At 39.0% G+C, this 23286-nt stretch overlaps 1 protein-coding gene across 2 annotated transcripts in view; it reads left to right on the forward strand.

Moving 5' to 3' along the window:
* Positions 1-23286, forward strand: part of ZNRF2 (zinc and ring finger 2) — a 52315-nt gene that overhangs the window by 12183 nt on the left and 16846 nt on the right. Inside the window, exon 2 of one of the 2 annotated variants that reach the window (XR_014942934.1) lies at positions 16611-16717. Coding sequence is in view for 1 of the 2 variants with exons in the window: in XM_015854022.3 (XP_015709508.2) it covers positions 16611-16706 (96 nt within the window). In the remaining variant the exon portion in view is untranslated. The remainder of the gene's footprint in view (positions 1-16610; positions 16718-23286) is intronic. The other variant, XM_015854022.3, reaches the window with a different exon arrangement.

Raw genomic sequence — 23286 nt, forward strand, 5'->3', positions numbered from 1 at the left:
TGAAACCACATGACAATGATAGAACAAGGGGGGATTGTTTAAGATGAGGAGATTTAGGTTAGACATTAGGAGGAAATTTTTGACTCAGAAGGTGGTGACACACTGGATAAGGTTGTCCTGGAAACATTCAAGGTCAAGCTGGATATGGGCAATGATTGTCAACCCTGCCCACAGCAGGTTGGTTGAATCCAGATGATCTTTAAGGTCCTTTGCAACCCAAGCCATTCTATGATTTCATGTATTTCTTCCTCTTACTCCCCACCAAAAGAGAGTGGATTCTGTGGGGGAGAATGAGTTCTGAATTTGCTGTTTCAATTGTTGGAATATATATTCCAAAAATAAATTCAGTTTCAACTTCATTATAACTAGTCAAAGTGTTACTTTTCTCTTTGTCCTGGGAAAGCTCTAAGGCAGCTGTCACTGATCCCTCAGCATCAAGGTTGAAACTACATGATCTTTAAGGTCCCTTTCAATCCAAGCCATTCTATGATAACAACTTACTATTAACCTTATTTCGGATGGGCCTCTGCCATATATCTGGGAACTGAGGCAAGCTATTAGATAGTAGCTGGAGTTGCCTTTTATTTATTTATTTATTTATTTACCCTTTAAAATTACTTGATTGGAGGTCTTATATGTAACTTGTTTTTTTCTTGTAAATCTAAGGTTTTTAGTGAAGTCATATTCTACAAGGTATTTCCCTAGTACTGTGTTTTCTTAGGTTTGATGAAAGAATTTTTGTTCCCTGAATAGTTAAAGAAATGTATGAATATTGAATAGGGAATGCAACAAAATTCATATTTGCTTGGACTGGGGGGGCATTGTTAAGAGCTGGAACACAGAATCTATATTTAAATACATTTTATACTTGTTTATTCGCTGGCTAGTCTATAAATCTGGTAGTTCTATAGGAGGCTTTTTTTCCTCTTGCCATACTTTCAATTTCTTTCAGTAAAATTGTCCCTGAGGGAATGGGGATTGATAGTAAAGGTTATAATAACTGGCAGTTTTATAAATTGCTTGTGTACAAAAAGCCTGTTTTCTTAAAACAAATTAAAAAGCAACTTCATAGTTGTTCACATTAATACATTTCTCATCTATTTTTTTTTGTCTACATTGATCCTAGATCTACACAAGACTGAGTCTTTGTTCTTTCCAAAAGATTAATAGATTAGAGGACTGTGTTGTTCTTTAGTAGTTTGAATTTATTCCAAAAGGCTTGTTATTTTATTTTGCTGGATTGTACTATCCTTGGGTTTATGATGTACCAGTCCAGGTCAAGAGTAACAACAACATACTTGAGGCTTTATGATCCCACTGATGCTGCAGGTAGAGTAACCTGCGGGGATGATATAAGCATGTCTGAAATGTTTCTCTTTACTGAAGAGCTTGAATTAACATTCTTTTTCCCTCTTGAAATGTTGCTCCTGTATATTACTTGAGTAACTGACTGATAGTATAAAAAGGTTACTTTATGTGAACATTTAGAGCAACTTAAATGAATTTTGTTGCAGAGTCCTGACTAATGAGTTGAAGTTTTTGTTTTTCTTTCTGAAGGACCTCATTAAGTGCTTTGAACTCCATTCCCTAACTTGACTTCTATCCAAAACCATTTGCTTTTGTGTAAATATTTAATTCACATGTGTGTTATACAACCCTTCCAAATGCATCTTTGTTTTCTGGTCACAGTTTTAGCTAAGGATCAGTTTTACACCAAGAGCTGAATTTCAGTCTGCCCTACCAAGTTTTGTGGAAAGTACCAGGCAGACAGCGTGTCAGACTGAGGTCTTTTGTTAACAGAACAAGTTCAGCATTCACTTATTCTCAGGCTTGAGCTGGAGGATCTCCCTGAAAGATTAGACAGCTGTTAGTCTTCTGTAGCCTTCATACTGCCCTGGGGAGATGTCTTCCAAAACAGAAACTGCTGTTGTAGATTATAGGATTAATAGAATGAATGGTACAATGTCTACACAGTTCTAGAAAGCAAAGAAACAAGTTTAAATGGCATTCTTACTACACAGCACAGGAACTGTACTGAGTCTTTTGCTCCTCATAGGGGAAAAAAGGGCAAAACAAAAACCAGAACACAACAACAATGAAAGGAGATTTCTTTTATTGACAGATCTTCCATTTTCTAATTTGTTACAACTGCTGGAAAGGTCAGGTACAGCTAGACCTCCACTAGGGAGAAAAGTGTGTTTCTGTGAAGGTCAACAGGTATTATAGGCTTTTTGGGGGAACTTTTAGATGTTAATAATCATAAAAAATAATAATTTTTTTTTTAATGTTTCATGATAAAACAAGCCTGGAGGCATAGGTTGCTCTTCATATGTCTGCGCCGTACTACTCAGCAGTCTTTAACATGAATGAAAGAATTGGAACAAATCTGTTTTTGGTTGAGGTTTTTTTCAGTGGAGTTAAATGTCTGATGTTTGGCTTAATGTCAGGGATTTGTTGTTGGCCATAATGTGAAATTTACTAAAGTTGCTGTTATTGCTTACACTTGTGTGCAGTGAGCTTGCCATCTGAGGGCATCTGTAAAGAAAGATGTGGGCTTAGGTTGATGTCCGTGTGGGAAGGGATTACCTTGACATCTCTTCCTAAATTCTAGAATAAGGAAATGCTGTAAAAATTGGCAACGAAGTTGAAGAATGAGGCAGTTATCCACTGAGGGTGTAATGGAGACATTTATTTTATAAACAGTTAAAGGATGTCTTCCGTATACTGAAATAGAAGCTCTTTTTAATACATCCCTTTGTTGAAGGACAGAGATCTAAGTTGAAATGCCTATAAATGGTGTTGGTTCTTTGCAGTTCTTAAAACCTGGTCTGTGAAAGGTAAGAAGTAATGACTCAGTAGACAATTACTTAAGGGCAAATATATGCATATATATTTGGTGTGGAGAATGGATCTTTAACTGAAAATTCCCTTTGAGAACTACAGTGTTGATTTGTTGTTTTTCCATAGAAGATTTTGGGAAGTTGCTACATATATATATATATATATATATATATATAATCCTAGAATGGAAGATTACAATGAGAAAATTCAAGTAAATCTGTCTACTCATTTTAGTGTTAGGTGACTAGTATTGTTTAACTTGGGAATTTGGATCTCTTAGTAATGATGGAAAGGGGATAGATTATTTTTAATGAGCACCTTACACTTTGGGGAGAAAAAAAACAAAAACAGAAATTAGATGAGAATGAAATCCTAGTTTGAGAATGAAATCCTAGTTTGAGAATGCCTGTGTGTTCTGTTATTTAATATGTATGATGGAAGATTTTTTCTCTTTTAAGTAAATTGCTTGTAGCTAAAGTGAGTCTGTAATGAAGAAAGCACGTGTTATCTTGTCCTTGTTCTGGAAGTACACAGTCTTTTTCATTTGATTGGCTGTGGTTTCTTTTTCTTGTTTTTAATTTTTCATTTTTTTAAACAATGCAGGTGTTCATTTCACCTTACTGGTCTTTGCCCTCTAGCTGCTGTTTTGATCCTATCAGTGTCTGACTTGTTTAGCCTCTGCTGGCAGGTCAGCTAAACCAGCAGTGTGCAGTGGGAAAGCTTAAAGCAACGCGTGCTCAGGCTGACTCCTCACTAGTTGACAGGCATGTACAGGAGTGGTCAGCAGGAGCAGAGGAAATAGTGCTGCCGAGAGGCAAATGTGAGGTGAAGGAATGAACAAGTAAAATGAACAAGAAGTGTGCAGACTTAAACTCAGGTGTTCTTTATGGTGTCCTAAGAGCTTTTTTCTTCTATCAAAAACATTTATTTTTATTTTTTTTGTGTGTATTTCATTCCTTATGTTCTGTTTGGTTATTTATTTAGAGAATTATGGAAGAGCCTTGCTCTCCCTCTGGGTAAGGCTCTGGTTAGGACAGCAAACTTAAGTGGTGAGGTAGTGCTAATCTGTGTAATGGTTTGCTTCTTCTGTTACCCTTGTCTCAATGTCATGGTAGGCAACCAGGCACTTTTATATGCCGTAATACCTAGAGACTTACAAGAATCACCTGACTTGCTATGTAAGCTAGGACAAGTTTTACTGCCTTTCTAATGCAGACATTGGTCCTATTGTAACCATTGTTCTTCCTTGTCTACTATAGCATGTGGGTTCTGCAAGGGATGGGCTAATGCATATGTGCAAACAGACACACACACACCACTTGGCACACTGTGACCCTGATGATATCAAGGCTTTCCAGAATATAAACTATGATTGGTCTTCAGCCAGCTGAAAGAAAAAAGCAACAACCATTTTTAACTTTAAAAATATAACTTGTTAGTATATTGTAGTTTGATGTCAATCTCAGTATTCAAACAAACTCAAGTCAGATCATGATTTTGTTTGAAGTTGTGCTTCTTCAATAGATAAAAAAGCTTCTCTTACTTTCAGTAATATTATGGATAAGTAAAGCACTGGAGGCTTATGCTTGTTTAAAGGGAAGCCATAATTGGATAAGTGAAAGCATTTTACTTAATGTACTACTTCTCAATCTGATGAGAAGTCAAAACACCTGTCTTTTGAACTAATTTGTTCCAATTAGTCTACTGTGTCTGTGTATTCTTGCATAGGAGCATCTTAGCATGATCTAGTTAATGTAAACAAGATGTTTCTGTTCTAAGAGTAGGTGTTGAAAGTAAGTATCCATAAACAAACTTCTAAATGGACCATTTTGGCAGGTAGACCAATGCAGCAGGTATAAATCGAGGTAAACATTCAGTAGCATTCTCTGCAATGATCATTTGGAGCACAAGTGATGCTCAAAGTATTTCTTCAGTTTGTTCAAAAAGAATAATTACATTGACTTAAAATTGGCTTCTTGCTCATGGATATTCTGTAAGACTTTGCAGGATATGGCGTGGATATTACGTACTCTCTGAAAGATAAAAAGCTGGAAATATAGGCAGGTCTGTTGTGATTGACATGTATACAGCATGTGAGTTAACAGCTTGGTTTTCCTTTACTTTTAATGATAATAGTGAAGAAAACTTAGGTGGAGGTGTTACTTGTCCTATCTTTTTCTGAACCAATTATGTCTCCTCTTCGCTGTTCCTCCTCTAAGGCATTCTGCATGCTTTCTTCACATTGATATTTCCCCTAATCATATTAAAATGTTCTGCCTTAAAAGTAGGTGCTTTTACAAAATCAGTGATTATAAAACTTCAATATTATCCCAGTTTAAAAACCTGCTCTCACATTTTATTAAGCATTTGTTATAGATTCTCTTGGAACTGTACTTGTAACAGATAAAATTGAATAACAGTATGATAAATTTAACTACAGCTATCTGTGATATGTAATTATGCTGTTAAAATATGAAATGTTGTTTAGAGTTGATATTTAAACTCCCGAGAAAGTCCTGTATGACCATTTAACTCCTTATTTACATAGATTCTTCCCAGTTTACTCTTTCTACTATTTTATACTGACTTTTTTGGCATTGATTGGTTTTCCCCTTTTTTCTTTATCACTGCTACCTCTATTTCTGCAGGAACAAGTAGGTTATTGGTAAGTATTTCAACTGAATCAGACTTTACAAAGTTTTGCCTTAGTGAGGACTTCTTATATCCTCACTTATTTTGGCAAAAACTTTGTAGCCAGCAGACCAGTTGTCTGTAAATGCTGTGCTTTCTCAGGTCTCCATTATCACCTTGTTTGTGTAGTAGAATAATAGTTTTCAGACTATCCAAGAGACTTTGTCTTTCTGCATGCTTTCAAGCAGCATCCATATCTGTGCTGTCTTCTAAGATGCTGCCTTCTCCAGGGGCTTGCTCCCTCGTTCCTGTCTGCTGCATTTCAAGTGCAGTGTTTACTTTGTCTCTCCCATTCTTTTTTTTTTTTCATAAGACCTTAAATGCATTTTGGCTAGAAATTTGCTCAGAAGACTTCTCTGCATCTGATAAGATGCTCTGTTTCACGTGTTCAGTTTAGTCATTAATTTGTCAACCATTACTCGGCCGTTTTCACATCATACCTCTTTCCTTTTAGCTATCATTATATATATATATTCTCAGCATGATGTAGCCACCCTCCCCTCTCTTATTATCATGCTTTGTGTAATTCTAATTGGATTCATTGCTTTGTATGGTGCAATATTCTGAGATTTTTACATCTGTGCCTTTTCAAAATCTAGGACTTCATTCTTTCTTCTGATCTGGGAGTAGCTCTTCCTATGCTTTTAAATTATGTGACTTCTGATGAAAGCATTTTCCTTAATCTGAGTGTATTTGTGAGATTACTCACCTTGTGGACACTGAAGAATGTGGGGGTAAAGACAAACTGGTTCCCTTTGCATTAGAATATGTCACTGCCTTGCCTAATTACTTCACTCCAGAAGAGAACAGTAGAATGCTATTACCTTGCCTGACTTTCCCAACTTACATTGTGAAGTGATAAATGGAAAGAGGCCTTCTTTTGCAGGTGTTTGAGGAAAATATGGCTCCAGGGAATGAGGGGGGAAAAAGCAAGGGAGTAGGAAAATTAAGGAAGAAAAAAAACAACAACAAACAGCCTTAGGTTTAGGAGAGACTAGGAATGAGAGAACAAAGTGTGAATCTTAAACTTTGATAGATGAGGTTGGAGAAAATGGTGGGGATATTTAGTATTTACTAAACAAGAGTTTTGAGTCACATCATTTGCGTGAAATTTTCAGACCTTCAAGCTGACTTGCAGTGGGTTATTTAGCATCATTTGGTATTGGAAAAACTAAGCTTGCTTGCCAAGTCAATCCTGCCTACAACGTGCAAATAAAATGTTCATGTGCAAAATCATTAACTGTGTTTTCTATTTGTTTTCTGAATTATGTAGGTCATTGGGCTGCAGAATGTGTCCAAGTTAGCTTAACTGCATATTTAGAAAACTTAGTCCTCCACACATCTCCACAAAATTACTTCAAGGTTGCAAGAGCCTCAGTTTTGTACACCAGCTTCTGAGATGAAGAAATCATTTCTTCCCACACAACCAGTGTTAATTGGCTAGTGTAGGTATATGGAGACCTCACACTTAACTCTGCTTTCTGAAGATCTGATGATGAGTATAGACGGTGAGAGAGAGGAAATGTGTTACCTTCCTTTGTTCCCCTTAAGTCAGATTTTGGAAGGTTGTTATTACACCTGTATGAAAGAGCATGCTCATTTGGCCTTTCCGCTCACCGATCTCCCATTGCTGTAGGAATCAATGGTGTTCATCTGGGGAAGGTGTTGTAGGTAAGTAAAGTTTTTAGTCCCTGATTGAAAGGCTATTTGTCATATACAGCAATTTAAAATAATTTGGATTTTGACTGCACGTGAAACCTTTCTTACAAGACAGCTGAAGCTTGATCTAACCTTTAAATCTACTGAAAGCAACCCCAACACAAGTTTATGCTCATGCTTGTCTTTTCTTAAGCTGCTTCTGTAAACTTGTGATATGGATCTGATAGGAGGCTTGACCTGTCTGAAAGACAATTAGTAATGAGTTAAAGAATCAATTAATGTTATACAAATCATTTTAAAAATGGTTCTTGTTACTGTGCTTATAATCTTGAAACTGCATAGACCCACTTGGAATTTAGACAAAGGAGATGTGAAGTCTGTCATCTGTAGGGATCTGTAGTCAATGCAAATAGCTGAATGAGGTGGATAGTGTCAAACCATACACCACTCCCACACCGTTGGAGTGGAGAATTCTTTCCTCCTCCCTTTGCTGTGTTCTCACATTGATCTAAAACATCAGTCCTATAAAGCTGTTCCTCTAGTAACAGCTTGTTTTTGTATTAAGAAATGAAAACAACTTTTCAACAGGTCTCTCCCACCTCCAGTTTTATCTTCTGGTTTGCAAAACATTTAGCATAGGACTTTTCAGCACCCCATCTTTCCTCTAGTGATTGTATTTATTGTTCTTCGCTTTCTAAAGTGCACAGCTATCAGTTCCAATTGACATCATGCTTTACAATGGCATTAGAAGTTGTGCAGCTGATAAGGGCTTTACTCCTGAGTAAGAAAATGTCTTGTTTAATTCCTGTTCTTCATTCAGTACTGCATCATTTTTCAGTGGTTGCTATTGGATATCTGACCCAATTAACAGGATGAAGGGAGTTAATTTGTGTACTAAGATTGTCCGTCTTCGAGTTTTGCTTAGGAAGTGAGGTGTCATCCAAACATATCTCGCTCTAGTTATTCTGTTGGCTCCTGTAAGTTTGTCCTTAGATCCGTTCCATGCTTGTTCATTCTTTTCTCATTTCATATATTCTTCCTTTTTTCCCTGAGTTCTGTGGGAGCTTTAAATAAAAAACAATTTCTTGTTTTCATCAGTAAATTCACAGGTGTATTTACTTCAGTTTTACAGCACAAACACGGAAGAAATTGCTATAGTTTATGAGAAACTGCTATAGTTTATTAGTACAAATCAGTAAATTCTGAGAAGAAGAAATTATTTGTGTTTAATCAGGTTCTGCTTTTTAAAATGATAGTTTGGAACTTTTGTATCGCCTTGTTTCTCTATAATTTCCTACTTCTCTCTCAAACTGGAGGAAGGACTCCTTTGTTTCTTTCTGTCTCCAAAAGTCTTTCCAGGCAGTGCTGTGTTCTCCCATCTTAAGCCACTGGCAGCATAAGGAAGGACAGAAACCAAACAATTATTTCTATCCTTTCTCCCTTCTAAAAAGAACTTTTCTGCATGAAATGACAACTTTTTTTCTGAGTAGTCACCGGTACTGGTAGCTGCAGCATTCAGAAATCTTCACTTAGAGGGATCCTTGGAATTGGTATTGCATTCTTTTTTCTTCTTTTTTTTTTTAATCTTCTGACTTCTTAAACATAGCTTTAAAAAATGCACTTTCTCTGTTCTTGAATTTAATGTGAATTAATCTTCTTACTCTCTTTGATGGTGAGAGTAAGGTTGCCAGGTTTTGTTAGTTTTGTACATGAAAGCAGTCTGCTTCAACAGAGCTTGATAGTTTTTTAAGGAATTACTCAATCTGTCTTTCCATTTCAGCTGGCTGAGGAGGAAAGAAGAGAACGTTCTGTGGGCAAATAACTCTGAGGTCGTGCCTTGATTGGATTTCTTTTGTCTTTTCTTCAAGTATTGCAAATTGGAGTATGGAAGGGTGTAACAGAAGTTTGACTCAACCAGTACTTGTGTTATTTCAGCAGGAATCTGAATTATTTCAGTCTCTTTTTTTGTCCTGTTCTTAGAATCGCATTTGATAGTCCATTACATGGTTGCACATGAAGTGAAAAAGTGAAAGTAGAGGCATTATACTCGGACAACATGTTTATGTTTTCTGTTTGATATTCCTGTCAGCAAACTTTGAGAATATGGTCTAGATGAAAAAGAAGGTGGATGCAGAAATAGTAGAAAAAAATCATTTATCTGCTCTAAGAGAGCAAGCAGCATCTCACAGTGATCTACATTAGGTGTGTTTTCAGTGTTCCTGGGGAGCAGTTTAAAGAATGAAATACACTGCCAGACTTGTAAGATCTGGAGGCAAAACTGTGGGTCTACTGGGGATTTATGGGTGGATTATGAGTGAAACGACACACCAATCATTGGTTTGTTTACAGGATAAGCATGTTCATATGTAAAGCATGTATGTATCCTTCATTTGGTATCTGGTGTCAGCTGAACAGTATGTTGGGTAATTAGCATTTTGGCATAGGACTAAGAAAGAGCCTGAAAGCTCTGCCCAGTTTTGGCAATGCAGTATTTAAAAACTGGACAGAGTCCAGTGGGCAGCAATAGAAATGAAAGTTGTTAGATAGCAGAGCCTGTGAGGAAAGATTAGAATAACTGGTTTAGTGCAGGCTAGGGGAGAAAGATGAGGAGCACATGCTTTCTAGTGTGAACACACATTTTACAAAGGACAGTTACCAGGTGTTTTCTGTGTCTGCTGAACACAGAAGAAGTAAATGATCTCTTTTTGTAAGTGAAGGCTGCGGGACTGGACATAAGGGAAGATCTTCTGACTCTAGGAATAGCTGATCAGCACTGCAGGTTGCTTAGGATGATGGTAAAATCTTTCACTAGTTCATTATTAAGGGTAGATTAATTCCTCAAAGTACATTTACCCAGTTTCACTGCAGGGGATGAACTCAGTGACCTCTTGAGGCCCTTTTGTTTTATCGTAGAGTTGTTGTTCAGACTTTATTTGCATGATAGTATTCTTGCCTACCATCGTGTTTACTGGATGCTGTGCCTCCAGATTGCCTGTACTTATTGCCCCGAATTCTGAAGGACAATTGCAAGCCTGATGTTTGTCAGGCTTCTTAATACTCAGATATGTTTTATGAAAGTACATGTATGTACATTTTCCTCTTTGTTTATGACTTGTTTAAATGTAAACCGAGATGGATTTTTTTCCATCTAACTTGAAAACATATGCATATAAAAACTTGCCTTTGTTAGATATTTATTGTTAAAGGACAGTGAGTATCACTGTTAGTTTTAGCAGTGTCCTTGTTGAGACTTTTCTACTGAAAGTTTACTCAGATCAGGGTGAGGCTGTCTCTTTGGTGCGTGTTATTCATGGTCACCTGGTGCTACTACAGCTTAACATCAACCAGAAGGAACATCCATTCTTCTGTGCAGGTCTAACACTGCTTTAAAATTTCCTTCTTGTGCAGTTCTGTGACACTCTGTACCATGTTGCCTAGAAGTTGTTTTTTTTTTAACTTATTTTCATCCTACTACAAAAGTGATGAATGCCATATTTATATCATTTGTTGCATTGGCTTTGTTTGCTTTGCTGTTGGCTGAACTGCAGGCAAAACAGTCTGTTTGCAAAGCAAGGCAAACACAGCGAGATACCAATAAAAGGTTGAGGTTAGTATGGATACTGTGAGTGGTCACCCACCAACCTGTCCTTGTGGACAGTTTCCATGCCTGCCAGAGACAAAAGTTATGAGTTCCATAGATGGAAGTGAGAAATGATGGGATTTTTTTGACTATCTGTAGGTTCATTTGCTAAAGATGGTGATCTGATCAAAGTGATAGATTCAGGAAGGAATGAGTGAGAGAATTCACCTCTGAGTACTGAATTGCTGCTATTTAAGCAAGTTCAGTTATTTCAAACTATACCACCTTGGGTTTTTCTAGTCCCTTCTGTTCTGCCTCTTTTCTTGTAACTGTACTTTTTTTTCCATGACTGTGGTTTTGTTGTAAGTAATGTGTTACTTTCAGTATTGTATTCAAGGGTGTGAAACTCGATGTGAGTTTGTAAGAGTTTGTCTGGTGTATTGTAAGCATGCACTTGTTGTGCTAGCTCAGATTTGGTGCTCAGTTCTTTCCTTCTGTACAGAAATAAAATGGAATGAAAGGTTGCTTTTCCCTGGAATACTGTTTTATTGCAGGTAATGTTCTCTACAATGTGAGACAGTCAATGAGTGCCTTTTTTCTGCATGGAGGAATTCAATCCCGACCCACTGCTTCATACGCACCTCCATGTCAGACACCATTCTGTCATACTGCCCCTCTGCTGCCACCTGTCACACAGCAACGATATGTAATGGAATCTTGGTGGTAAGGTTCAACATCTACTGCTGTACCACCACCATCGGTCTCTAATGTTGTTGGTCAACATAAGAAAACAGGAGGTGTTGCTTTCAGAGCAACTCTTGTAAAATATGTTATATAGGTTGTGTATATAAGCAACAAAAGTTATCTTAACCATTTAGTAACTTTAAAACAAACAAAAAGAGGGGCAACAAACGTAAAACTAGTGGAATATTTGACCTTGTTTTTGTGAAACCAATGCATCCATCTAGTCTGATGGCAGTGGCTAGTGAGCTCTCAAGGTGCTCAACAGAGATCTTTGAAATTCTACTCTTCCTGTGCTTCATTCTTGACAGTGGTTGTTCACAGTTGTATGTACTGCTGAAGTGCAATGCCACGAATAAGGTGTGATGGTGAAATGAGCTGTGGGCAACTGCAGCATGGGCTGGGCAATGAGTGGGACATGACTGGGATAAAGGATGCTGAGAAACTTTGTAAGAGTTGCATTTTCATCTGGAGCTGTATGTCCTGCATTATGCTATCCTTGTAAACTTGTATCTGTGTAAGTGAGAATGTAGCTCACTGCAATTCAGAGTTTTCACAGGACACTTCACCTGATGCCACCTCATGTGACAATTGCTTCCACTTTGACCTCCAAGTGTCTGTGAATGCTTCATCTGTGAAACAAGCCAAATAAAGAACAAGTTACTTTTAGGCAGTCGCCGATTGTTGAAGTAATGTGAAACTTCCATAAATTTATCAGAATTGTTCACTGAAACTGGTGGTAAAAACAAACATGGACTATAGATGTTATTAGCCTGCTGAGCAGGGGTACAATAGAGTCTTTGTTCTTATGGAGTACTTAATTGTAAACTGGGTCATGAAATTGTTGCCTTCTGATTTGAGGGAAGATGGGAAAATGCCAGCTTTTTTTAGGACTCAAAACTGGCATTTTGAGCGGTGAATGGTCACTGGTTTATCTTTTAAAGTACTCCTAAATACATAGTGTGTAACTTCAGAATGACTTGTTGTTTGGGGGCTGCTGAAGGAGTTGGAAATATACGTATCCTTCACACAAAGCATGCACTGTGCATCTCTGGAGGATGACAGCTAAATCCAGGAGCTGGTGGTTACAGCAGAACATGAAAGAATGACAACTGCTGTCTCATTTGCTTTAGAAAATGTTTTAGTAGATGCTGAGAGTTCAAGGCACGTTTTCTGCTGTAATGGTGGTCTTTGGCTCAAAGCTGATGCTAGTCAGTGGAAAAACATTTTCAACAAAGATACCTTTACCACTGGCTGTTACTTTGGTCCAGAGGTCTTGGTTAAGTGTAGTGTCCTCTGCCTCTGGAGTTCTTCATAGTATCATTCTGTGTAAGTACAAAACTAAGTACAACAGTTGTACTTAAGACTAAGTACAACTGTAGCAGTTGGATATCCCAGACTTACTATGTCAGGAGGATGTCTGTACTTTCTTACCTGTTACCTTCAGGTCCCCCTTGATACTGAGTATGTCATGAGATAATGTATTGTTAAAATAGGGACTGTTTACAAGACTTAAGGACAGACTTAAGCACATCACGGTTTTGGCTGGAATAGAATTAAGTTTCTTCATAGAGACTCACATGATGCTGTGTTTTGTAGTTAAGATGAAAATAGTGTTGATAGCACACCGGTGTTTTAGTTACCAAGCAGTGCTGTACAGAGCCAAGGGTGTTTTGGTGAGGGCTCTTCAGGGGGCATAAGGAGCTGGCAGGGGACAGATCTGGAACAGCTGACCCAAACTGGCCAAAGGGATGTTCCCTACATTGTGCTTAACAGTATAAAGCTGAGGTAAAGGAGGAAGAAGGAACATTCAGAATGACTATCTTCCTGAGAAACCACTAGATGAGATGAGCCCTGTTTTCCTGGGAATGGCTGAACACCTGCCTGCCCATGGGAACAGATAAATTCTTTGTTATGATGTGTTTGCATGTACAGCTTTGCTTTACCTAGTAAACTGTTTTTATCTTAACCCACAAGTTCTTGCACTTCTACCTCTCTGACTCTCTCCCATCCCGCCTAGGGGAAGCACGTGGCTGTGTGGTGCTGAGCTGCTGCCAGATAAACCACAGCACAGGAAAAACACATTCAGCTGAGTACTGCAGGGGGACAGCCAGAAAGATCTTTCACAGCTGTCTACTTTCAAGCATAGTTTTACATTAAAATTTTTATGGCTTTCACTGATGAGTGCTGCTGCAGTTATTATTAATAATATTATTATATACTCAGTCTCTCCTTGCTGTTCTCCTTGACTTTTAAGTCTTCCATACTAGCATTCCTGGAAGAAGTACCTTTTAAGAAAAGCCTATTAACTTTAGAAGTGGTTCTGAAAACCTTTTGATGATTTTCCTTTGCCCCCGTGCTTCTGCTTAAACATATTGATGTCTCTAGGGAATAGCTCAAAGGGTTCTGTGCAGAAAGCAAGCGCAACCTGTTAATGACTGTCCCACCGCTTAACTAGCCATAAATGTAATTGCTCACCTGCTGTAATGCAAACACATCCTTCTGGCTCAGCAGGGCTCCGTCTGCAGCGTATGAGGAAGTTGCATGCTTTTCACATCAGAATAAATTGTCAGTTATGCCACATAGAAGCATGTAAATGAGAATAAGGGATGAGTCTTAGTAGTTTTCTCGGCTGTGACTGGACTTAAAGTAATCAGCTGTGTTTGGCTGATAACAGTTGGATTTAGCCCTAGGTCAGTTTCTGAAGAAAAATGTAACAAAGTGGTTACGGGTGATTTTGAGTCTTTGGAGGACTAAGATGCTCATTTAGATTTTAGTCAGGTTGAGATGCAGCCCTGGGGAAGGATTACACAGTGGCTGAAGCTTTTTTGTTTTTTGTTTTTAATTTATCTTTTGTCTGATAAAGGTTTCTCCAAGTAAGTAATCCCTATAGCCTGCTTTTCAAAATGTGTGATTGAGTGTTTTGTTCTTGTTAAACTGTGGGTGTAACTTGTGTTAGTAAATGTGTGAGCTTGGAGAGGGATATTGAATAAGTAGAGAGGAGTAGAGAGGAGCAATATGAAATAAAATGCAGCACTGAAACAAGTAGATGTGAACTGCTTATAACTAAAATGGAAAGAATCAGAGCTGTGTGTTATCTCAGGAAGTGGTTTCAGAGTACACGTTTGGTTGCTGCTCAAAGTTCCTCATGTGTGCTACCAGTTGACTGTTTTGAGTTACTTCCTATTAACTGCACCAAAGACAAGCTTTGTCTCAATAAAGGGAGTGCAAGACTTTGGGTCAGTTGCTTCATCTAGATCTGAATAATAATTAACGGTAAATGGGATCCTGGGCTCCATCAGGAGAGGGGTGGTCAGCAGGTGCAGGGAGGTGATTGTCCCTCTCTACTCTGCTCTTGTGAGGCCCCATCTGGAGTACTGTGTCCAGGTGTGGAGCCCTCAGTACAAAAAAGACATGGAGATTTTGGAAAGGGTCCAGAGGAGGGCCACAAAGATGATCACGGGGCTGGAGCACCTCCCCTATGAGGACAGGCTGAGGGAGTTGGGTTTGTTCAGCCTGGAGAAGAGAAGGTTGCGGGGTGACCTCATTGCAGCCTTTCAATACCTGAAGGGAACTTACTCCCAGGAGGGGAGTAGACTCTTTGAAAGGGCTGACAATAGCAGGACTAGGGGAAATGGTTTTAAGTTAAAAGAGGGAAGATTTAGATTGGATATTAGGGGGAAGTTCTTGGAGAGTGTTTAGGCCCTGGAACAGGCTGCCCAGGGAGGTTGTGGATGCCCCGTCCTTGGAGGTGTTCAAGACCAGGTTGGACGGGGCCCTGGGCAACTTGATCTAGTAAATGTGTATGTTTGGTGGCCCTGCCAGGCAGGGGGGTTGGAACTACATGATCCTTGAGGTCCCTTCCAACCCGGGTCATTCTGTGTTAATCGCTGATTCTGTAAAGATCAAAATTTTCAGGCATCAGTAACTTGGAGGTGCAGCATCAAGTCATTAAATAGCCTTGTCTGAATTGGTTCATTGTACACTCCCAAAAGTGTAAGTACAAAAGCAAGGGATGACAAAGTAATAGGGAACAGACATAGGTGTTGGTGTTGGTGGGAGTCACAGTAGCCACTTATACGGTATCATTGCTTTTCCTCAATGCCAATGAAGAAATTTATATTGAGCATGGGTTTTGATTACTTTTAAGTAGGTATTTTCTCTCTGTGTTGTCCTGTAAGGTGTATTTAATAGTTGCTATTCATAAGGATCCCTGCTGGGTGGTTTTTTGTCTCTCACTTGTATGTTAACTTTTCTAGCAGATCAAATTCAGTCTATTGCTCAGACCTTTTTTTTTATTATTATTATTATTAACATAAAACTTGGCCAGCCGATCTTATTCCTTAATTGGCAGATTACTGTCTTTGGTAAGGACATAAATTAATAGTCTATAACAAAACTACTTAATACTTTATGTAGTTGCATCACAACCCAGACTGTCTTAATTAGTCTTTATCTTGCACTGCCTCAGGCTGTGACCTCACATGCTAAACCAGGTCGTAATGGGCTGGGATGGGAGGAGTCAAATTCAGCGCTACAGGAAATGCTGGTGATTCAGTAGATGAGGTGACAACTCTGGGTGAATGTTTTCCCTGTGCCCCAGACTGGTAAAGGGTGGGATGTAAAACAGAGATCCTTTATTAAATTTTCTATGCTGTTCCCGGTAAAAGTGAAACTGTTGATTCAGAGCTCTTCTGGTCCAACCCTCCCACCCCCGATAAAGCAGGTTACACACTTGAGTGGTTAAATGCTCCTTACGTATCCAATTTCTGCTTTAGTAGGTTTGTTACTCTCTTCCATCTTAAACTGCTCTTAGAATTGTTGTGAAGCTTTACCTTCCAGAAGTGGTAACTTGTTAACAGCTGGCAACAGATCCATTTGCCAAAGCAGCAGTCTGTTCTGAGGCCTTTCAAAATCAAGGGGATTACATTCATGTAAGAAATGTCAGGTTAAAGATGAAAAGCTGACAGGTATTTTTGATTTTTATTTTATTTTTGGCTTTGAATATGTGCAGCGTATTTATGTATTAATTCTGGCGTGAATGTAAACACTTGCAACGTGGCCAAGGGTACTCAACTTACTTTATGTTTTTTCATAGGATTCAAGTGCCCTGTATGTTCAAAATTTGTATCTTCTGATGAAATGGATTTACATCTCGTGATGTGTTTGACAAAGCCAAGGATAACCTACAATGGTAAGAAAGAAGTAAGCTGATCAATGTTTCTTTATTTAAACCTTAGTGAAAGTATCTTTTTATTCAGTAAGATGCTCAAGTAACTGATACAATCGACTCAGAAATGGTGTGCTTTTATCTGTAGTTAATTTTTTTCCAAATAATTCTTTTGAATGTAGCCTTTTTTGTATTACTGTAGACTAATGTGATTTATACTGCTGGCTTGTATTTCAAATATACAATTATTCTTATTTGGGCATGTTTTATTCTATATTTGATAATAAGGTCAGATATTGATCTATGTCCATTTAGTGTCTATTTGAATATGTATAGCTTAAATGACCTCACATCTAATGGCATATAGTGGTTAGATATATCAATCAAGTCTCCTTTTGGGGACGTTGTGAAGAACTGTTGTATGAAGCACTCCATGCTATTACTTAGTCAAGAAAGTGACTTGAAGGAGCTAAAGAAGTTTCATGTTTCACTTTCTGCTGGATGTATGTGGATACTTCGTAAGGATTGGTAGATCCTTGCTTGGGTTGGCACTCAGAACTTTGGTAAATTCTCATAAAGGTTTAAGAAAACTAGGAAGGAGAAAAACTTCCTGTATAACTAGTACCTGCTTTGACAAAGCTGCCTTACCATCAGGAAACCTTGTGTTGCCTCCTGGATTATCTTACTGCTTATCAGTCATCAGGTGTGGAATTTATGAAAGCAGATATGATTAGAAAGAAGGGAGTTAGGCTCATCACAGAGTTGTACAGCAAGAGGTAGTGGACACAAGCTGCTGCCAGGATAACTTAGATTGAGTCTGAGGTTGAAGGTTCTCATAATAAGGATGAACCAACATGGGAACAGATGCCCTGAGAGTTTTGTGTAACCTCTGTCCCTGGAGCTGGCCAGAATGTGACTGAGCAAGGCTCTGAGCAACTTAGACTAAGAGGCCTTTAGAGATCCTTTCTAAAAACAGTTGGTGTATAAATAACCTACAGTGCTATGGACTCATTGACTTCCCTGTTCCTTTGCTTTTATGATATCTTACTTTGTACTTCATCTCAGATTAAGTCTTGAAGGATGGTTCAGCCCATCTTATTTTTTGTCTGGATAGCAATAAAGCATCAGGGACACTGGAACAAAACATTAACTGCAAAAATGATTCAAAGTCATATAATTGTGAAATCCATGTCAAAGTGCAGTGCTCAGGTAAAGTAAATATAGATTTATTTATTTATTTATTTTTATCTTGCTGTTGCAACATATATTTGAGGAGGTTGGCTTCATTTAGCAGAGAATTTTGTTTCTTTTTGATCTGGTGGTGGTGGTGGTTGTTGTTATTTAAATTAGGACCGAGCAGTTTCCAAGGTAGGTTTTTAAGAGAGCTGTGTACAGAGAAATGTTGAACATAAGGGAGAAGCAGGCTAGTCAGCCCAGTCGGGGAGGGATAATGCACTTGGGGTCAGTTTGGATGGAGCAGGAGGAGGCAGGCTGCTGGCAGAGAGCAAGCTCTGGCTATAATCCAACTCATGAGATCTGCACAAATTACAAGTTGACAGACTGAAATCCTTTGCTCCTGCTGCTTCCTACACGTACATGCAAGCACAATCATCTGGTGAACATTTCTGCCCAGAGAAACAGCAATTGCGTAACAACCTCTTGGTACTGTTGGTTGTGTTCCATTGTATCACAGTGGTGCCATATTCAACATGTTATTTTTCTTTCCAGCATTGTTTCTCCCAGCTGGCCCACAATTAATTGGAGCTCTTTGAGGCCATCTTGTTATCTTTGTGTAGTCCCCTCAGTCAATTCTCATTAACCCGTAATAGAAGTGTGCATCAATACTTTTAATCGCAGTTGGTTAGCTTCTGGACCTGTAGACTAAATCTTAAATTATAGTATTAAGTTGGTTACTTATTTTACTGCAATGTAAAGAAATTGAGGATATGGCTTCAGAGTTAGGTATCACTCAGTAATTTGGGGCATAGTAGTGATCCATTTGAAGAGGCTAACGTTAGAAAAATAACGAGCAGATCAATAACTTGGCTAAATGCTGCTGTGATTACAGGTCTAGAATTGTATATGAATATCTAAATGATTGCGTTTTTCCTGTGTTTTTGCTGTTTGCCAGGATGAGGAGATCAGTGATGGATATGTCTTTTGCTTTAAGCTACAGGAAGGGCATCTTGAATTTTGCTTGCAAGAAGAAAAAGCATTGTACTGACTTTTGATCTCTTTCCCAAAGGGAATTTTAGTCTCTTTATGCTTTACTTTCTCATGGGCCCTTTGGTGGATGTACTCAAATAGACCTATGTAGGCATATCATCTGTTTATGTTGGTTGCTGATGGTTTCCTACTTCTATCTAGGAGGAGAAATACTTATTTCTCTTATTTGCTTTTCTCTCTTCATTTTGTATTGAAAGTAGCTGAAGGAAGCCTTAGGCTTTTGGGGGTAGGAAGATGTTTTAAAAAGTGAGCAGTGCATTTTATTGGCCTTCTCTTAAAATCACGCAACTTCTCTCTAGCAGAGATCTCATTGCTTCCTCAATTTGACACGTACAAAGAACTCTCTTTTTTTTCTGTGGAACTTTGTTCCAAGTATCTCTTAAACTACTTGTGGTTCTCAGACCTGTTCCAATATATAGTTGTCCTGATACAAAAGGTGTTTGAATGAATTATGTGATAACACTGTGGTGGTTAGTGTAAAAGCAAGGCTGTTTAAGAGAGCCTTTAGCCATTAAGAAACATCTTCGTAGTGTTTCTTGCAGAGCTGAGAAGCTGGAATAGGTCCTGTGCACTGGCTAGCCACAGGTTGTTACTTTTATGGAGAAAGTGGATTACTTGCTAGATGACCTGTTTCTTTAGCTGAGTTTGTTTACTTTGAGAGTGTGTTGGGTGTTTGTTAAAAACAACTGCTAACATTGTACATAGCCATACCACTCCTGTTCAGCTTCTCCAGGCATGTCTTCTCTTTCTTGTCTACAATGTTGTGTGATGTGCAGGGCCCACTTAAAGGCAACTCTCCCAGAGGTGCTGCTCACAGAGAGTCCTGTTGGCCTGGTAGAGCTGTTTGCTTGAGTTGCACTCAGTGCTTCGGAACCAACTTGCCTTGACCTCTGTGCTGTTGGGTCAGTTTGCGTTCCAGCTGCTGTGAGGCAGATGATTAAGACTTACCTGGTGAAGTGTATGTTTTGAATGCAAGTATAGCTTTGTGTATTTACAGTATGGGTACATTTTTTCATTAGAAGATATATAAAATAAAAATGAGAAGACCCAAGTGAGAGGGCTGCTGGCGGCTTGAGACCAACTAGTTTAAGCTGTTCTGCAACTGACGCCGCTGAATCCTTTTGAAGAAACCTTGCAGCTGGCTCTGTCTGAAGTAATTCTGTTTGTCTTTTTGAAATGCCTTTGTTTGGTTCTCAGGACACTTTGTAAGACTTTATTATTATTAAAGGGCCTCTCTGCCAGCAGGGACTAGCAGACGGGCAGCCTGCCAGCTGGGGAAGCCAGTGACCCTGGGAGCTGGGAGAGCCAGTCAGCTCCCTGCCTCCTTGGCTGCTCGGCCAGCCGGCCTCTCCTCTCTCAAAAGTTTTCATTGAATTAGCACATTCCTGTGGAATATTTTGGGTTTCATCGAGTCAGCGCTTTGCATCGGAACGTTGTTCTGCTGGAAACTTTCTCAACGGGCCTCCTTAGGGCTGTGTGCTTAGGGTAGAGCTGCTTTGGCATCAGCGCTGCTTTCACTTGGGTTGCTATGTGTTTAATTCAAATATGGCAGTGGGTCTGATTAGCAGCCGCTGTATTAATCAAGGTTTTTGTTCAGAAGAAAAACTTGCACTAGTCTGATTTTAGAGAGGATGTTAAGATATCCAGTGCACGAGCTGCTGGAGGATTTTCCATGACCCAAGGTAACTGCTTTGCAATTGTTTGTTTAGGTTAGCGAGGGAGCAAAGCAGGGTTTTCTCATGAAGGGTGTAAATACAGCTAATTGTAAAACAGTTTAAAAGAGGAGTGATAGTACTGTTTGATGCTTGAGGTCTGCATGCGAGTGTGTTTCAGAATCCTGAATTGGCATCTGCCAGAGCAGTGATCTTGTTAGAGGAGTTACCAACATCTACATCACAACTACAGGATATGCATTATGATCAATGAGGGACTGGCAGAAATCATCCAAAGAACTGCATACAAGTATTTTTTCAAATATTCTTTGGGAATTTAGACTTTTTTTTTCCTCTCAGAGGTTGTATTATTTTTAGTTTTGTGGCTGTTTCAAAATTGACTTTTATCAGAACTTACTCAGCTGATATTTCTCAGCAGAAGGGAAGAGAAAGATTGCACCTTAACCTGGCATTTGAACTATTGAGATCTGTGATTCTGGTTGTTCTGCCTCTGCAATGACTTCTTTTCCTTGGTTACATCTGTACTGAAAAAAAAAAGAAGAGGGTGTTTTACCCAGCAGCTCTCTCTCCTGATGCTCTGAAAACATCAGTCTGAAGGAAATAAGAATTACAAACATCAAGTTCATGTCCCTGCCAGGATTCTCAGGGTATGAGACCATACCCTAAGAGACCTTGCGGAAGGGCATGGTGCCAGTCTGCCTGGAAAAGCTTAAGCCATCCTCCCTGTCCTCATCCTTTAATAGGACTAGACTTTCAGCAAAGCAGTACAAAATAATACCAAGGCAAAGCAGTTCTTTCATCCTGAGGTTTAAAATTCTCTTTAGAACTTTTCAATTCTTCCATTTTGGAGTTGAGGAACGTCCTTGGTCAAGAGTTTCTCGCTTCTTATTTTGTCCTGGGTGATTCTGCACACTGTCCTTGAGGGTGTGTTGCAACAGGCAAAGAGCACACCCTGCACAGTGGTGTCATGGGACACGAACAGATGCTTAGCCTGTGTCTGCAGTTAAAATAGTGGCATTTGCTTCTGTTCTGATCATGCGTACCCATGAAAACCCTCCTGATTATGTAGGAGGCTCATTCAGTTCCCCTAATGCTTTAAAACTGTTTGGTAATGCATCTCTTTAAAATAATTAGAACCATTAAACATCTGTTGAATTTCAAGATTTCGTGTTGTGTAATGACAGTAGAAGAGCATTGCTATAGTAAAATAAAACTTAAATCTCAAACACAGCTGTTATTCTGTGAATGGGTATAATGTCAGCTCAGACCTCATAACTGTCTTGCAAGTGTTGCAATTTTGACAAGGAGACTTGTTTTTGAAGGTCTTGATTAAAGTATATTGATTACGTTGTACTTCCTCTGTTTAGGAATTGTTTACCTTTTCAGCAAGGAGGAAACTTCCACTGTTTTTCTCCTTTCTAGGCCTTGGATTAGCTATGAAGTAAGTAAGGTCTCACTCAAGTTGGGGTGTGGATCTCCCTCCTAAAGTAGGACCTGATTCTGTGACCCCATTTCAGCTTCAGTGGGTAAATTGGGTCAGTCGTTGATAGTATGGAATTGGAGCATTTTGAGAGCTGCAGCCTCCAGTCTTTCCTCCAGACCCAAAAACTGTTAATTCTTTGCTACCATGAAAGAAAGGTAAAGTGTGTATTTTTAACCGTGGTTGTGAAGAAAGCTCCCAAACTGGAACACAGTGTAACTGAGAGGGAAGTGCCTCAACTATCTGGAACAGCAGTTCTCAGAACTGCAGGCTACCCCATTTATCTCGCTAAGATGCAGTCTTGGAGGTTTTGTGGTGCTGGTTTAAATATCAACATTACTCATTAGCTTCCTCTTCATGTAAGAGAAAAGGAAGCATAGTTTTGCAAAGTAGCTATCACTAGTGCAGTTTGGGGATGCTTAGCAGATTACAATAAATTGTCTTGACTGTAATGAATTCAATTCAACACACTTGCATCCTATTACAGAGGAATGTGCAACTTCAGGACATCAGGCATCACATCCATTCATCTTTATGCTTCTCTCCAATCTGTCTTGAATGCTACTATTTTAATGAACCTTTGGGGAGAAGGCTGTTTGTTGGGTGACTCTGTGCACATTTGCCTTTGAGCCAGGTGTGAACCTAGACAGTGCTTCCTGTGATGGAGTTCTCACCAATCATTCTTGGCCACATAATGTCACCTCATAATGTTCTCCAGAGTGAGATGACTATTTTTTCTCAGTACATTGAAGTTGCCTTTATATAAATGCATATACATGCCGTGGGAATATTTTCAATGCAGCACTGAATAAATACAGTAAAGCTTTTGACAACTATAGAAAAGCCCTTTTCTGAAAGGAGTGGGGAAAATGGGGATCATTCATGCTCTGAATAGCTCAAGTTGTTTCTTTTCTTTACAAGCTACTCCTAATCTCAGATACTGCTGTTGTTTCGCTTTGGTACTGACAGTGCTGCTGAAGTCAAGTGACAGTTCATGTCCCAGAAAATTATAGATACACCTGTGAACCAGTGCTGCAAAGAACAGCTGCATGTGAAGAAAGGAGTGATTCAGATCACGTTAGAAGAGGACTTGATATATTCTACTGTATGTCATTGTGCTTCTGGTGTTATACAATGGCAGTGCAGTGCTGCACGCAGCAGAAAGCGAAGGAGCAGTGTTGTTAGCTCAATAGCAAATGCTCACTGTGCTGTGACTGTGCAGCAT

This window comes from Coturnix japonica, chromosome 2, assembly GCF_054131305.1.
Source record: "Coturnix japonica strain WE chromosome 2, WE-NBRP24, whole genome shotgun sequence".
NCBI lineage: Eukaryota > Metazoa > Chordata > Aves > Galliformes > Phasianidae > Coturnix > Coturnix japonica.